The sequence below is a fragment of the Corvus brachyrhynchos genome, unplaced genomic scaffold, assembly GCF_000691975.1.
Source record: "Corvus brachyrhynchos isolate BGI_N302 unplaced genomic scaffold, ASM69197v1 scaffold597, whole genome shotgun sequence".
Classification (NCBI taxonomy): Eukaryota; Metazoa; Chordata; class Aves; order Passeriformes; family Corvidae; genus Corvus; species Corvus brachyrhynchos.
Window position 1 is genome coordinate 540,394 of NW_008239000.1, and position 16,545 is coordinate 556,938.

A 16,545-nucleotide genomic window follows, 5' to 3' on the forward strand; every position below is an offset into this window, starting at 1 on the left:
CCCCGGGGAGGGTCGCGGTGCGGGAATCCGGAGAGAAGGAATCGCCCTCCCGCTGTCCGAGCGTTGTGCAAGGACGTGCTGAAGCAGGATGGATCCCAATCCCCCATCTCCACCAGCTTCTTCCCAGCCGTTTTCAGGCAGGTGACAGGATGCCGACGGATCCTGGATCCGTGTAGGAGAACTGCAAGGCGGTAAAGTAGAACTCAAGAGCATGGTGAGCTGCTAACAAGCCAAGGAACAAACTGGTTCCTCAAACAAGCCGGGGACAGGCTCTAGTTCTGTGTCCTAAGTGCATTCTGCTGGAAAAATTGCCATACTCGTAGAAGTGCAGGCAAGGGATGGCAAACACCATTCTCCTAGTAAATAATTTTTAGATTATCAGTGGAAAAAACCCTGTGTTTGAAGGCTCCACCTTCCATATCCTCTTTCAAGGAAGTGAAGAAAAGTAGACAAACCGCAAGACCTTGAGCCTCCCAAGGCAGTTACACCCCTCTTTTGCCAGGAATTCGTAATCCTGCCTTTGTTTTCCTGAGCAGAGCGCTTAGATGCAGTACCAGCCTGATGTGGGATGCTCTCTGGAGCACTGCCTTTGGAAAACTGGGCCTTGGCACTGAGACTTGTTCTTATTTCCCCCAGGTCAATGTTGGGTGCGTGCCAAAGAAGGTAAGGGTGTTCTGCCACCGGCTCCGGTGGCTTGGGTTGGGTCTGGTGTGCGTGCCTTCCAAGTTCCAGGGAGGTGCTGGCACAGGGTGTGGGGAGAGGAAGCAGGGCCTCTGAGGGTATTGAGCCATCAGGATGCCATGGGCTCTCCTGTGTCCCGTGGGTGCTCCGGGCAGAGGTGAGGAATCAGGAAGCCTGGAGTGGGTTTTCCCAGAATCAAAGCAGTCTTCCCGAGCCAACCTGCAGTTTGCGCGGGCAGGTGATGTGGAACACGGCGGTCCATGCGGAGTTTGTCCACGATCACGCTGACTACGGCTTCGAAACACCCGGTGTCAAGTTCAACTGGAGGTAAGAATGGAAGGGTTCAGTTGGAAACCAGCATCTCCCAGTGAGTGTCCCATGGGCAGCAGCCCATTGTCCACTTCAGAGGAGTCCCTGCCCACTTCCAGGCTCCCGTGGGTTGTGCAGAGCTGATTACGTGGCCAGGATTCTTACTGTGTGTTAGAGAAGTGGGATGGCAAACTGGCTGTGGGAAGAGACTCTGGAAAAGACAAATGCAGGGAAGGCGGGCACAAAAAGCTCGCTTTGGTGGGGAAAGGGTGACAGGGAGCCAGATTTTTTGTGGCGTGGCTGCCACATGCCAGAGGGGTTGAGTTCACAGAATCATTAAGGTTGGAAAAGACCTCTGAGATCATGGAGCCCAACCTTTGACCAACCACCACCTTGTGAGCTAGACCATGGCACTGAGTGCCAGATTCTTCCTGAGCTCTGAGGTTCATCTGCTAGCAGTGACGGTATTCCCTGCTCTGTTCAGGACCATCAAGGACAAGCGTGACGCGTACGTGCGGCGCCTCAATGACATCTATGAGAACAATGTCAAGAAGGTGAGCGTGGGATGTGTTTATCCTGCAATCCGAGGGGCAAAAGTGATGGATTTTTGGCCAGTTTTCCAGCTTTTATGGGCGTCCTCCAGCTGTGGAAGCCCTAGCTCCATTAGGTGTCTCCCGCACCTCATCCTGCTGTTAATCCCATAACTGTTACCCCTAAGGCTCACATTGACATCATCCGGGGCTATGGCAAGTTCACTGCTGATCCTGAGCCAACCATCGAAGTGGAGGGGAAAAAGTACACGGCTCCTCACATCCTTATAGCCACGGGCGGGCGCCCGGCTGTCCCTTCTGACAGCGAAATTCCCGGTGAGCCTGATGAAATTCCCCAGCTCCCAGCCTGGAGAGAGGCTTATCCAGCCGAAGCAAAGCAGGCTGTGGGAGGGGAAGTGGGACAGGTGAAGGGTGCAAAAGAGTCTCTGCTTTGCAGGTGCCAGCCTGGGGATGACCAGTGATGGCTTCTTCGACCTGGAGGAGCTGCCCAGGTAAGGTGGGATTCATCGCCCCAACAGCCGGTGCCAGCTCCAGGTGCCCGTGCACGGCATGGTCGCTTCTCCATAGGCGCAGCGTCATTGTCGGGGCCGGCTACATCGCGGTGGAAATTGCAGGGATCCTCTCCACGCTGGGCTCCAAGTCCTCCCTGCTGATCCGCCAGGACAAGGTAATGCCACCGCCTGTCCCCACCTGCGCTTCCTGCCCGGCTGTCAAATCCCAGCCCACCGGGGTTTTCTGGTTGTCACTTCCTGGTAAAGGAGGGTCTGAGTTGGCAGGGGTAGAGTGACGCAGCAGATGGTGGCACGGGAGCCATGGAGAGGCTGGGGGGACATGTTTTAGCAGCACCCACCCATGTGCCCGGCATTTCTGCAGCCATGCGTGTCACTGCATCTGCTCCCTTGAGCTTTATTTCAAGTCAAGACTTGAAAAGAGGAAGAGAGGAAAAGAAAATAATGGAGAAACAAACAGAGAAGTTTGTTAACCAGAAGCACCCCAAACCTCCTGAGTTCCAGGAGCAGGGAAATGCAGGTGGAGGGGCTACCAGGTGGTGCCTTCGCCTGCAGACCCTCATCTGACAGGGTTGGGGGGAATCTTTGCCCAGGTCCTGCGAACCTTTGACTCCCTGATCAGCTCAAACTGCACCCAGGAGCTGGAGAACACCGGGGTTGATGTCTGGAAGCACACACAGGTAGGAATGCACAGAGCAGCCCTGTGGCTTGCCCTATTCCTCCTGCAGAGGCAGGTGTTGATTGCTATTTTGGGTGCTGCTTGCTGGGCCACAGTTTTGCAAAATCCCTCGTTCTGCAGCATGGCTAAAGTTGCTTGTTGCAAGGCAAAAGCCATCTGCACCTTCTCCTGCTGCTCCTGCTGTTCCCCTTAGGTCAAGAGAGTCACTAAGTCCCCATGTGGGCTGCTGGATGTGATGGTGACCTCGGCGGTGCCGGGCCACAAGCCGACAGAGGGGGTGATCCGGGATGTGGACTGCCTGCTGTGGGCCGTGGGGCGGGAGCCCAACTCCGAGGGGCTGTGCCTGGATCGAGTGGTGAGATGGCAGCACGTCCCTTCTGTGCTGGTGGGAGGATCTCCTGGTGTCCCACGGATCTCTGGGGTTCCCTTGGGTCTCCGGAGCCTGTCACAGGATGGTGTTCCCACAACCTGGCCCCCAGCTGGGAACACTGTGGCCACCAGCACAGGTGCCCCATGGGCTGTCCCGTCCCTTCTGGAGCACTTGAGGCTGCTGTTTCCCATGGCAGGGTGTGCAGGTGGACCCCAAGGGCCATGTGGTTGTGGATGAGTACCAGAACACCACCAGGAGAGGGATCTATGCCGTTGGGGATGTCTGTGGGAGAGCCCTCCTCACCCCAGGTACTGTGGCCGTGCCCCTTCCCTGCAGAGCCCCTCAGTGCCACACCATGCCGTGGCTCAGGCTCCCTGTCCCTCCCCACAGTGGCCATCGCAGCTGGCAGGAAGCTGGCCCACAGGCTCTTTGAGGGCAAGCAGGACTCCCGGCTGGACTACGAGAACATCCCCACCGTCGTCTTCAGCCACCCGCCCATCGGCACCGTGGGGCTCACCGAAGGTGGGGACAGATGGGGCGTGGAGGGGATGAAGGGGCTCGGGACACTGGCTCAGAGCTGCTGCTCTGATGCTGGAGATGTTTCCATCTCCAGCAAGCGAGCCTTGACAAAAGGGCTTTGACTCCTCTTTGTAAATGCCCCGTGTGCACCCCTCTGACCCCCTTACTGTGGCGTCTGCCGCAGAGGAGGCCGTGGCCGCACACGGGAGGGACAACATTAAGATCTACAGCACGTCCTTCACTCCCTTGTACCACGCTGTCACCCAGAGGAAAGTGAAGTGTGTCATGAAGCTGGTGTGTGCTGGCAAGGAGGAGAAGGTGAGTGCAGGGCGTCACGGGCACAGCTGGGGGGTGGTGGGGACCATGTCTGGCTGTTCGGTTGTCCCCGTGTGGTCGGCTCTAGGGCTGGGATCCAGCTCCCCCAGCACCACACCCAAGAGCTCAGCCTGGATTTTGGGTCTCACCTGGCTTCTCTCTTCTCCAAAGGTGGTGGGATTGCACATGCAAGGGCTGGGCTGTGACGAAATATTGCAGGGCTTTGCTGTGGCCATCAAGATGGGGGCCACCAAGGCCGACCTGGACAACACTGTCGCCATTCACCCCACTTCTGCTGAGGAGCTGGTGACACTGCGCTGAGGCTGTGGGCACGGACACCCCGGGGATGGCAGCTGCAGCTGGAAAGAATGTTTGACGTGTTTTTAAAAGTGCCTTACTGCCAGCTGGGTGTCTAGAGGGCGTGTCTGTACCGTGTGCTTGCTCTGGAGTGGGAAGTAAACACGCTGATGCTGGCCAGTCTCTGCCTTTGGCTCTCTGGTGCCTGTCTCCCGCCGTGCCCAACCGTGGATGGTGCTGGCACGGTCTCTGGATGTGGTTTTGGGGAAGGCTGGCAGTGGCCAGGCTCCTCCTTTGCAATCCCTGGCACTGGGGCGGGACAGAACAGCAGGGTCCTTGGGGTGCTCGTGGATGCTGGGGTATCCTGGATGGGCTCCATCCTCGTCTTTATCTCATGTCCCAACACCACTGGCTCTCCAGCCTGTCCTGACATCACACTTGAGGCTCCGAGAGGGAGTCCAGGCTGGGGGTTCAGGGATCAAATTCCCTGTTTCCAGCCCCATTTCCAGTGGCTGGAAGCTCCAGACCCAGCTGGGAAAGAAGGAGTTGTGGGATTTTGGGGATCAGAAAGGGGCACCCCAGGGTGAGGCTGGGCCAGGCACTTTCGTGTCCTGGAAACAGAGACTGAGTCCTGTGTTTGGGGGACACCAGGCTCATTTGGCCAGCTTTAGGGTCCTGTAATCAATAAATCAGGCATTTTCTTCGGCTCAGAAACAAAGTCCTGCATTGTTGGCACTTGGAACCAGCCCCACCTGGGCAGTCTTAGGGCTGCGAAACAGCCTCAAGTCCTGTCTTGGGGTGCGAAATGAGGCTCATCCAGGCAATTTAAGACTTTGATCAGAGAGCCCAAATCCTGCATTTTGGGGCTGAGGACAGAGCCCAGACAGGTGAAAGACGGTGGGACCCGGGGGGCGGAGCGAGGCAGCCCCAGGGTGCGGGGCTGGTTCAAGTCTGTGGGGTGGAACCGAGGGCGTTTGAGCCCCGGGAGTCGCTCCTTGACGCTGTTGGAGGTGCAGGGGCCTCAGCCTCGTGTCCTCTACCCCCCCCACACTCCTTCCTGACCCCCCCCCCCTGCTCCTCCATCATCCAGATGCTCTTTACCAGGAAAAAAATATAAATTACGCCATGGACAAATGCATTTACAGCTGGACTGGACACATCTGGGCAATGTGACCAGTCCATGGAAGTCAGACTGGTGACAGTTCGGAGGGATTTTAAGTTGGATACTTGCAGATTTCATTTTCCAGCAACTCAAAAATTTTTTGGCACTTCTTGCATAAATGTTTCCCTGTTGGAAGAGTCAATTAGCCTTTTTAATGACCAGATTATCCAACAGAGGGAAAAACTATCAACATTCCCTAAACACCTCCATCATTTCCATATCCATCCACAATCAGGGGCCGATGGACAGCAGCCTGCGTGAACAGGCTCTGGATGATCCTTGAGGTCCTTTCCAACCCAAACCGTTCTGGGATTCCATGATGGTTCTATGATCTCCCCTTGCGTTTATTTCGCGTCGTGTCCTTCTTTGTGCTCCCAGCAGATGGCGCGGCCGGCGTTTAAAAGACATGGAAGTGTCCTGGGACATGGATCAGCCCTGCTGCTCACTGAGTTGTTTTTAAAAGGAGAAAGACAGTATTCTGCAATAATCTGCGATGAAGATTCAGTGTTGATGTTCCACGGGGTATGTGGGAAGCAGAAAGCGATTCCCTGCAAATCTCAATGCCCTGCATTGCGGTTATTTTGTTGCTTACGTGAATAACACCCTTCTATTTGAAACTCTTTGGATTCCAAAGTGAAGTGGCCTTGTTTTGGGCTTCCAGGCAGAGGGAATGTGAATCAGGGAAAGTGATGGGGAGACAGAGAACTGCAGCAGTGTGTGTGTGCAGGGAGAGCTGGGGTAGGAATTTTAGACAAATTCCTCTTAGCTAGATGCAGGGCCTTCGGGATCCTCTCTCAGTCAGAGGTTTCTCTAACTGTGGTTCCTTACAGCACCCGGTTGTGAGCGCCTCAGGATCCTGGGATTCCATTTGCTGCATCACATGTGGCAAAGCTGCCCTTAATACAATGTCTCTGCATGGCTGGAGCTTCTTATCCTCCATTTATAGCACACAATGATTCCACACGGACTTGTTACAATTCCACACTGAGTTATGCTGGAAAGCAGTTTGTTGGTTTAAATTTATATTGGCATAATTGTTTTTCCTCTCAAATTTAAATGATTGCCTAAAGGAATAATTTTTAAACTACTCCAGGAATAAAAAGAGGAGTGTAAAAAATAGAGAATTCATTATTGTTAAAGAAAAATTCCTACATCCATGAAATCATTAATTGGAAGCCTGTTCTCCTATAGTCTGTCCTTGGGATGCTGTTTTTCTTTCCAGAAAAACCTTATGCAGGTAAGGCAAAACCTACCATTTCAGCTACAAGAGCCACCTGGTTTCTCCTGGGCCACACAGACTGTTCTTTTCCCAGGCTCCTGATTTAAAAGCTGGAATCTCTGGAGAGCCTGGATCTAAATGCTGGAGCTCAGCAGGTAGGAGCAGAGTCCAAGAGATGCCGCTGTGCTGGGAGCATTCAGAGCACCGGGGAGAATCTGGACTGTAATGGATGGGGGGTGTCAGGGGTGGCACCTGCAGAGGTAACTGTGAGTTCCTGACCCTGGGAATGAGCTTCCCCAGGCAAAGGGATGCTTCAAACAGAGCACAGCAGGGAGACTCTGCAATGGAACATATCCGAGAAACTTCCACCCAGGCACCCCCCCAAGCCAGCGGTGGCTGCAGGTGACTGCCTTGGAGCCCCGGCGCTTGGCGCCTGGCTTTGGGCTGGGCTCTCGGCTCCCTCCTTCCTCCTGTCCCTCCTCCCTGCCTGAGGCAGGAGCTGCAGGGGCTCCGGGAGCCCTCTCCGCTGCGCCAGGGGCTGCAGCCTCCTCTGCGTGCGCCGAGCCAGCGGCTGCGGCGGAGCTCCGGCACCTGTAAGCGGGGTACCCTGGGGGAGTGGGCTGCGGGCTGCTTTTGGCTGGAGCTGGGCTGTTCCTGCCTCCCTGCTGGAGCTGGGAGCTGAGGGAAAACTGCAGGAGCTTTGTTAGCAACAGGTCTTTGTGTGCGGGGAGGTGGGATGCTGGGTCCACTGCCTGGGGGTGCCCTGATTTACTGGGGGGGCACAGCGCTGCCTGCATGGGGATCGTGGTGATGCCAGGGACCTGCCTGCTGGCAAGAACCCCCCTTGTGCTGCCGAAGTTGGTCCCGGGGTGGGCAAGGCTGGAATACGGAGCAGTTCAGGCACTGGAGGGGGACGGGAGTGGCAGCAGGTGCCTCTGACCCTCTGGCTTAGGGCTTCCAGAGCTGGGGGACACACACAGCCCCCACCAGCGCCCATATTGCTGCTGCTCGCAGGGCCAATCCACCTGGGCTAGGAGCTGGACCACTCTGCAGAGCTCCAGGATTGGGAAAAAAAAGAGCCTGTGGCTGTTCATTTTTTTCCTCCGTGACTAAGACAAGTTTACATCGTTTTATTTGGCTTTTCTATCAGTAGCAGGTACCTCCAGTAGGAGAAAAGCATCTGGAGCTTGAAGTACCTCGTGTTATCCTTTAAATCTGAACCACCTCAGGGGCTGCAAATTATAAAATGCAGTGAGATCAGTTTGGGGTGTTCTGCTGGAAAAAGGGGGATTGAGTGTAACTCTGAGCAAAGGAGGAGCGTTTCCTGAGGCTGGTAGGTAGGTACCTGTAAGATGGCACCTCATTCCAAAAGAATGGACCTGTGCTGCTGCTTTTTTCCAAATGAAAATCCTAGCAAGGAAAACTGACTTCCAGTCCTTGCTGTTCGGACAACCATGGGTTGCAGCTGTCACTTACTGAACAGAATTGGCTTCAACTGGAGTCAAACCAAGAGGTTTCCGAGGTAACCTCTCAGCATGTCAAACTCCTGACATCAATCACAGGTACCTATCCATGTTATCCTGGTGAAGCTTACAATTTGGTATTAATTAAAATCAAGTCACTAAGGCAGCAGTAAATGGAAATTCAGGAGCACCAAAAGGATTCAAATCCTTAGAGCAGCTCACAGAAAAAAAATCAATGAGTATTTAAAGTCCCTTCGTGGATGTGGATGGTGATGTAAATGGGAACAGTCAGAAGGTAGGAAGGTACAGGGAGAGTTCAGCCCTTCCACAGCCATTATCTCTCTAGAGAGGTGACACTGGGCATTTAAACCTTCACAGACAGTTCTTCTCCTGTGCAGCCTGCACAGTTATTTAAGACTAAAGATGTTGCCTCTAGGCAAATCAACGTTGGGATGTGATGAAGTGTTAAGGATCCAGCCCAACGTGCTGCACAGGGAGCTCACCTATTCTGCCCGTGGGCCAGGAAGGCTGCTCTGCCTAATTTCTAGGGGGATAATCCAATACTCCACAGCCCAGGAACTTGGGTGAGGGGTCAAATGCTCTTTGTTGTAACAAGCTCTAAGTCAGATCCCTTGTGTGCCCAGCTCACGGGCTGTTTGCTCTCATGCCTGCCTCACAGAGGGCAATGACATTTCTGTGCCAAAAGACATTGAAACCAAACAATTCTATGCCTCTTGCTCATTTTTCACTCGAAGCAGAGACATCACCTGGTGCGAAGAACCCTTGTGATGTGCTCTGTGCGTTGGGATTGGTTTGGTTTTCCTCTGCTCATTCACTTTGCAGTGATTACAGGATCCTCTGTGCCCCCCATTTTGGGGGGGACATAAACTACCTGCCGTACCTGGTGCATTAGCTCTCACTGCCTGATGGGCTCCTAAAGCACTTATTTTGTTTGCCAATTCTATCTTCCACTGGGACTATCTCACGATTGTCCCGCTTTTCAGGTTGTTTTTTTTTCCACCCCTTTCTATCTGTTCCCCAATTACTCTCCTCAGTTTCAGTGCCCCAAATGACTGGGCTGTCAGGGAGTGACTCATGAGCAGAGGCTGAATTGAAAGGTGCAGTTTAGGAGGCTCATCTCCCATTAGTGGGGCGTTTACTGCTGCAAAGAGCCCGGCAGGGATCACTGATTTAGCTGTTTCTGTAGACTAAACCCCAGCACTCACTGCTAAACGCTGCTAGAGCATCTCTCCAGGGAAAAAGCTGCGACCAGTCCAGATATTTCGTGGGGTCCCTGCCCTGTTTCCAATGATGGATGGGAAACCGATGCTTAAGAGACTGGATCCCGGGAGAACTTCAGTAATTGCCTACGGAAAGCTTTTAAAACAGGGACTTGCTTCCAAGATAAGGCAGCTAAAATCTTATTGCTTGCCAGGCTTCTCAATAAAGTGGCTTACATAAGTGTGCCTGAGTGTGGAAATATTACTTTAACCTGATTTCAGGGAACAGCTGGATGAGATTTTAGTTAAAATTTTAAACAGCCTGTGACACATCAAATAGAAAAAACAAATATATTCAGAAGCTTAAAGGTTGACTGAGCATGAAGTAAAAAAAAATAAGAGTATAATGACAAGGAATAGGCAAGCAGCTTCGGCTCTAATGAAGCAGGGTGGAAATCATAGATATATATATAAATACAGAGCCATAAGAAACTTGCTGTGAATGCCTCACCTGCCATTTGCATCTCCTGATTTACATTTGGGATTTGGCTTTGGAAGAAATGTTTTCTGTTCCCATCTCAAGTGGATGAGTAATCTGCAAGTAAGTCTTGTGTTTATTACAGTCATCCCGCTGATAGCCTTGTTCCATATCATTTAAAGTTTGAGATCTTTAAAAAAGGAATACCTTGACAAACTATTTTCTTTGGCCCCAGCTCAGACTGTGCAGATAAATGACTCTGATGGGAGGATAAGCAGTTTAAGCCCATTGAGAAGAGCTCTGTGTGCAACTCCAAGATTGGCATATCTCCCTGGGATTGCCCATTTCAAAATGAGGAATTTGCTTCTCAGCACTTGTTATTCTTCATGAAAGTAAATGTCAGTAAGAAAAAATTATTTTATTGCAACTGGCTATTTTTAGGGTGTTTTTTCTTCCACAGCTCTTTTCTCCTAGCTGAAAACCTACTGGGATATTCGGGCTTATTTGGAGATAAAGCACTCTGAGGTATGTCGTATAAAATATCATGGAAATTCTGATGGATGAAAAAGTTAAATACTTGAAGAGTAAGTTCCATTATTTTAATTCATGAACATCCCCAGAGTTTGTACGTGGCAGCTCCAGCCCTGCATGACCCAGACCCAACGCTTCCTGCACCACTCCCTGTCCCGTGCCTGAGCCCCAGGCACTGGGAATGGGGGGTTTGGTGTGGCTGCAGGCCCCTCTTGCTCTGGAAGAGAAGCAAAGATGAGCCCAGATTCCCATGGTCTGTGCAAGGGTTCCCTGTGCAACAGCATTTTAGTTTTTTAGTCAATGGCTCTTCCTGGTTCCCTGAGGCAGAGGATGATCCATAAATTTCTCTCTCCCTTATTTCTCAGACACTCACAGACCAACGTCCTGCTCTTTTTGCCATCCTTCAGGGGCTGCATTTTGCCCCTGGGACTTTCTCACTTTTCAGCAGACGAGGGATCATTTCCCAAGGTCCCTGGGAAATCTCTTCTTGTTGTGCCATTACTGATTACAGAGCTCAGGACAAGGGAAGAACAATTTTTTTAGCACTTACTACATTAAAGTTTCTTTTTCTACAGCAACATGCTCCTGCTGTTCTTCCCATCTCTGAAGGTTCCAGCCTCAGAGGATTCTGTGAGGATATTTTACTCATAAAAATCAAGATGACAAACCCAGCGGGTCGTGCACAGAGGTGAAGCAGTGGTGGCCGCTCCAGGGGATTTCCTCCATCTGCCCAATATGTAAATAATTCCATCACTTCATAATCAGCTGGACCTCTTACACTTTAACAGTGGAAACCTGATTTTCTGTATGCAGAGGTACAAGATTGTCCTGGTCAGGCTGTGAGACGTTACACTGTGTATTTGTCTACGGAGGCTGTGACTGGGATTCCAGCAGCCACGAATGAGCCTCGTGTGTCTGGAAACCCTACATGAGCCGGGGCAGGTTTTCACTCAGGGAAGCTCCCACTTTACTCCTTTGCAGATTTTCTCTTGTAGATCGAATGAAGAAGTGAGGCCTTGCTCTTGTCAAGTTACCATGCGGAAGCGAATTGCTGTTGTTTATCATCTTATTACAATTAGCTATTGCACTATTTTTTTTTCTTTTCTTGGATGATTTATGTTTCTGTCCTCTGTGCCTCTCTCAATTATTTATCACTGCTTGTTTTAGCCGGCAAGGACCCTGTGAAAACACAAGGCACTGGCTTAATTTCTCCTTCCAGCCAATCCTCCTCCCTCTCAGCTTCAGGATAATAAAAATCTGTGGAGCTTTTCCATTTCCTGTGATCTGCAGGGTTTGTACAGCAACTTCCCCATGTCTGCCAAAGCCAAAATTTCATTAGTGCAACTGGGATGAGACTCAGCTCCAGTTTTGCCTCGAGGCTGTTTACTACTTCTTGTTTACCAGTTAGGAACAAAAACTATTCCAGAGATCATTACAGAAGAGATTGGGCGCCACTGCTTCACAACACGGTGTCAGAAAAAGAGAGAAAACACAAACTATGTTTCCAAAATAATGATTATTCCTCCTGCTTTTAGTGTGATAAGGGACGATCCTGTCATGGAATGACCAAGAACTTCTGCTGCAGACCATCAGAGACCCCTCTAAAAGCCAAACTCCAGCAGGTAAGGAAGGAAAGGCACGTCTGCCTGACCTGCTGGGGACAGCACAGGGACAACTGGGACAGCTGGGCATGGGGACTGGGAATGCGGTGGGAGCCAAAAGCCACCTTCTCCGGGCCAGAATGTCTACCTAAAGCAACTCCTCTCAAAAGCAAAAGGATTATGGAAGAAAATTAGTAGTTAATAATAATAATAATAATAATAATAATAATGTGGGGAAGAGCAGCAAAGGGAGCAACAATAAGTCCAAGGGAGCAGGAGGAATGCTGGCTTTAAATGGAGTGAGACAGCATCTCCTGAGATTTATAAAGCACAGCTCCAGGTCTGGGATTAAAGGAACAGTGTCAACTTGTATTGTCAAATATCTGTATTTGCATTCTGCCAGCGTTTCCCATCTTGAGCTCATGTTTGGCTGCAAGTGCACCAGTGCTGCTTCCTCAGGATCAGGAATCAGGAAAATCGGCATTGAAGCTCTTCCCACAAGGCTGACTCTGAGCGCTGGCCGGGGAAAGCATTTGGCACGTCAGACATTTCAATAGAGGTACTTGCAATAATTTTGAAAGCATGTTGAATAAAAACTAATAAAGATAAATAAGCCTTTCTCCATAAGGACAGCCCCACAGAATGTACAACTATTCCTACACTTTTTCCAACATACAAGCAGCAGGTTTTTGGTGAGGGATTCCAGATTTTTGTCTCTGTACCTCACTGTGCAGGCATTTAATGAGTATGTAAAATACAGACCCATTAAAACGCTGCACTGCTGCTCATTTCTAAACGGGCACAAGAGACCAGAACATGATGGGTTTTCACTACTCTGCTTGTTCCAAACCTGAGGCAGAGCAGTATAAGTACTTTTTTTTACTGCACTTGCTTCCTGAAAGTAAAACACTTGCAGAGGCTTTGCTGTTCCTACAAGCTCATCAGGATTTGGATACTTGTGCCTTAATTTAAATTCCATTTCTATTAAGGAATTTGAAGCATCTTAAAAGCACCTTCGCTCATACTTTAATTTCATGCCTTCTGCCACCAGTTAATCTTGCTGCTCCCTTGCTTGCTCCACCCCCTGCTTCTTTAAGCATCCTCATCTGGGAGACAAAATACATGTGGAAAGAAAGTTTGGAATGCTGCCTCCAAGTCAAGTTACCTGCTTGGAAATTAACCCAGCTCTCTTGTATCTCAGCATGTTTTAAACCTAGTGTGGTCCTTCTTGACTGCAGACTTTGAGTTATGTAGCTTGTGAGCAGGGAATTAAATCAACCAACTGTACACAAAACCATCTCATGTTCATGAAATGGGGCTGGATTTGGATACATGCAGGCAGAAGGTTTGTGCCACTTCAGAAAGCTCTAATCCCTGTTCTTCAGTGATTGAATTAGTGATTTTTCAGTGATTGTTGCTCAGCCACCTCACCACTGCCCAAGAGCATGTGAGCTTTACACTTATTTCAGCACACAGTGTACCCAAAGCAGATAACAGCACTAATAATATAGAAATAAAAATATCCCATATTAAATGATAATATCCCGTTCCTTCATATCAACTGCAAGCGGACTAAAATGACCTTTTCACAAGTGTCTTTTAGGGCACATTAGAGCACGAGGAAGAAAATGGACTCAAACTCTTCGTTGGATTGGCCTCAGGCGCTGAATTATAACGGGACATACAAGTACCTCTACTTGGAAGGCAATGTCTCCTACGTGGACTTCTACCTCCACCAGCCTTCTGTGGCCGCTGTCTTCATCACCTCCTACCTCCTCATCTTCCTCCTCTGCATGGTGGGCAACGGGGGGGTTTGTTTCATCATCCTATGGAGCAAACACATGCGCACGGTCACCAACCTGTTCATCCTGAACCTGGCCGTCAGTGACTTGCTGGTGGGGCTCTTCTGCATGCCCACCACCCTCCTGGACAACATCATTGCAGGTGGGCTGGGGCGCTCGCGGGGCGGGGAGAGCCGGGGCCACGTGTCAGAGGGGCTCTGCGGGCATTCCGGGTCACTGCAGTCAGAGGTGAGGTCTAGTGCAAGGTGTCCCTGCCCACGGCGTGGTGTTCCTGGCCATGGTTGGAACTCCATGGTCGCTAGGAGTTCCCTTCCAATCCGAACCACTCCATGAGTCTATCATTCTATCAGGAAATGGAAGATGAGAGCAAATGATTTTAAGCAGAGTCCTGCAGTGAGATGGCAGCACTTCCAACTGCCCGTTTCCTTCCAGGGTGGCCCTTTGGGAGTCTGGTGTGCAAAATGAGTGGAATGGTCCAAGGAATCTCTGTTTCTGCCTCCGTCTTCACTCTGGTTGCTATTGCTGTGGACAGGTAAGATGATGCAGAGTCTCTAACCATCACTCTCATCTCCCCCTGGCCCCCTGGCCATGCTGAGCCCACTCATTAACCCTCCCAACACCTCAGTAAATCAGATGCATTTTGCTCCTATGGCTATTAAGAAAAAAAAAAAAGGGGGGGCCAAATCTAAAGAGCAATTTCTCCTCCACTGGTATCTCTTAAAGATGGTGGAACTGGGCTATCCCGGCCCACCTGGAACTGTTTTCTTCCTCAGCCGTGAAGCAGAGGTGTTAATACCTGCCTTGGTTAAATGGAGCAGCACAGGCAGCAACTGACAGGGAGGATGAGGAGATGATTCCATCTCTGCTTGCTGAAAAACAGACGATTTAAAATGCACGCGCCTGCTTGCCTGGGTGATGAAGCATTCCTTAAACAGCTTCTCTGCCCCAGGTTCCGGTGCATTGTGCATCCATTCAAGCAGAAGCTGACCATTCCCGCTGCCGTGGCCATCATCGCGGTCATCTGGATCCTGGCCGTGGCCATCATGTGTCCCTCGGCCGTCCTGCTGCAGGTGCAGGAGGAGAAGCATTTCCGAGTGCTCCTGGGCTCTGGCAATGCCACCCGGCCGGTGTTCTGGTGCCGGGAGGAGTGGCCTGAGCCGGGAATGAGGAAGATTTACACGACGGTTCTCTTTGCCAACATCTACCTGGCTCCCCTGTCACTCATTGTTATCATGTACGCCAGGATCAGCATTTCCCTCTCCCACACAGCCATGCCTGGGGCAGGGAAGCGCAGCCAGGAGCAGCGGCACAGCATGTGGAAGAGGAAACAGAAGGTCATCAAAATGCTCATTGTTGTGACTTTGCTTTTCACGGTGTCCTGGCTTCCCCTGTGGACTCTGATGCTGCTCTCGGACTACGCCAGCCTTTCCGACCTCCAGCTGCAGCTCATCAACATCTACATTTATCCCTTTGCTCACTGGCTGGCCTTCTTCAACAGCAGCATCAACCCCATCATCTACGGGTTCTGCAATGAAAACTTCCGACGGGGCTTCGAGGCTGTCTTCAAGTTCCAGCTCTGCTCCAGGGTGCTCTGTTCCCAGCAAGGACAAAGCAACGCCATCCTGCCAGCTGCCCACTGCCAGGCACTCCAGGATGAAGCCCCTCAAACAGCTACGGAGGAGGGGAAGCCAGTTACGAAAGGAAATGGGGTGAATAACCAGCAGGACTTGATCATGGATGATCTCAAAGAGCCCTGCAACAATGGGATCAAGTGAAACACGCTGTGACTCTCTAGATTTCTCAGAGCAGCTGGAACAGGGTTGCCTGAACAATATTTGTGGTCACATTTCAGCCTGGGAGTAATCCCTTATCCTGTAACTCTCACAGACTGAAATACTGGAGACACAGTCTGGAACCCACCAGTCCCTGGGTTTTCTTGTGGTTGTGCTCATGTTGCTTCTGCCTGGACATTGTGAATGCCAGCTGGGTCCTGCCCAAATGACAAAATTAAACTTTTTCCATCACATTCCATTTATTCCCCTTTGTCTTTGTTATTTCTGTCCTATTCATTATTATTGCAGCTAGAGAAATAAATAGAAGTGGAAATTTGAGAAATAAAGGATTAAAGAAAGTCTTTTGGGGTATGTTTTTTGGGGAACTCAAATTGATTTTTGGGGGGATATGAGTCACCCAAAAAGACTGAAATTTTAATATGAGTAGGAGAGAAAACACTTGGGGGCCCATTAGAGCTGACAGACATCAGCAGGTACGAGAGTGACGTTGGGAGCTCCTGGAGCGGGTGAGGAATGGGATTTGTGCAAGGACCAGCACAGGATCACAGGGCACTAGTGGCTTATTCTGTAAGGCCCTCCAGGAGCCAAGCCCCAGGTACGGTCATTCCCCAGGGCAGTCCTCTTTCAGGTAAATGGGAGTGACTTCCACATTTTGACATTCCCTACTGTTCGCCACTGCTTACCTCAGTTTACCTCAAAATGTTCATTCTCTGCACTATAGACTATCTCAGATTTGCTCCAAAAATTTTCTCTGCCTGTCCACTACTTACTAACTCATTTTTACCTCAAAATGTTCATTTGACCTAGAGAACAACTCAGATTTTATGCCCAGGAGGAACATTTCTCCCACGAGCAAACACCTTGTCTCACTCCATATCCAATTCAGCAAACACCAAATTAGTGCTTGGCTCTGAAATGAAAGGCAGGAACGCGGGGTTTTGCTGGGATTCGGGACACGGTGTTTCCTCCCCCTCACAGGACCCCTGTGTTCGGCCGCGGGAAGCGGGAACGGGAGAGACTCTCGCCCCGCACCCCCCTCCCCCCAA

At 50.8% G+C, this 16,545-nt stretch overlaps 2 protein-coding genes and 1 long non-coding RNA gene across 4 annotated transcripts in view; all 3 read left to right on the forward strand.

The window, feature by feature from the left end:
• Nucleotides 1-6: 6 nt before the first annotated feature.
• Nucleotides 7-4,410, forward strand: GSR (glutathione-disulfide reductase). Its single transcript, XM_017739001.1, has 12 exons — nt 7-663; nt 920-1,008; nt 1,475-1,544; nt 1,709-1,856; nt 1,978-2,032; nt 2,109-2,208; nt 2,644-2,730; nt 2,923-3,084; nt 3,296-3,407; nt 3,490-3,621; nt 3,803-3,936; nt 4,105-4,410. The coding sequence occupies exons 1-12, from the start codon at nt 562-564 to the stop codon at nt 4,252-4,254; spliced, it is 1,341 nt and encodes a 446-aa protein (XP_017594490.1). The 5' UTR covers nt 7-561; the 3' UTR covers nt 4,255-4,410.
• A 95-nt stretch (nt 4,411-4,505) lies between these two features.
• NPFFR2 (neuropeptide FF receptor 2) lies at nt 4,506-15,737 on the forward strand. 2 transcript variants are annotated; one of them, XM_017739002.1, is made up of 5 exons: nt 4,506-11,925; nt 12,308-12,463; nt 13,498-13,848; nt 14,139-14,238; nt 14,656-15,737. In XM_017739002.1, exons 3-5 carry the CDS (start codon nt 13,533-13,535, stop codon nt 15,479-15,481), a joined length of 1,242 nt encoding a protein of 413 aa, XP_017594491.1. In that variant the 5' UTR covers nt 4,506-11,925; nt 12,308-12,463; nt 13,498-13,532; the 3' UTR covers nt 15,482-15,737. The 2 variants fall into 2 exon arrangements, with proteins under 2 accessions (XP_017594491.1, XP_008635651.1); XM_008637429.2 differs by having other exon boundaries at nt 13,508-13,848.
• Nucleotides 12,001-16,545, forward strand: part of LOC108447844 — a 17,901-nt gene continuing 13,356 nt past the window's right edge. Inside the window, exon 1 of the long non-coding RNA XR_001863547.1 lies at nt 12,001-12,011. This is a non-coding gene — a long non-coding RNA (uncharacterized LOC108447844). The remainder of the gene's footprint in view (nt 12,012-16,545) is intronic.

What these genes read in the sequence shown, in the direction of transcription:
- GSR (XM_017739001.1), top strand. Translation starts at nt 562, where the DNA reads ATGTGGGATGCTCTCTGGAGCACTGCCTTTGGAAAACTGGGCCTTGGC. An exon ending in TGCTGATCCGCCAGGACAAG is followed by an intron (nt 2,209 to 2,643) that starts GTAATGCCACCG and finishes ATCTTTGCCCAG; the next exon opens with GTCCTGCGAACCTTTGACTC. An exon ending in ATGTCTGGAAGCACACACAG is followed by an intron (nt 2,731 to 2,922) that starts GTAGGAATGCAC and finishes TGTTCCCCTTAG; the next exon opens with GTCAAGAGAGTCACTAAGTC.
- NPFFR2 (XM_017739002.1), top strand. Translation starts at nt 13,533, where the DNA reads ATGGACTCAAACTCTTCGTTGGATTGGCCTCAGGCGCTGAATTATAAC. An exon ending in CCTGGACAACATCATTGCAG is followed by an intron (nt 13,849 to 14,138) that starts GTGGGCTGGGGC and finishes GTTTCCTTCCAG; the next exon opens with GGTGGCCCTTTGGGAGTCTG. An exon ending in GTTGCTATTGCTGTGGACAG is followed by an intron (nt 14,239 to 14,655) that starts GTAAGATGATGC and finishes TCTCTGCCCCAG; the next exon opens with GTTCCGGTGCATTGTGCATC.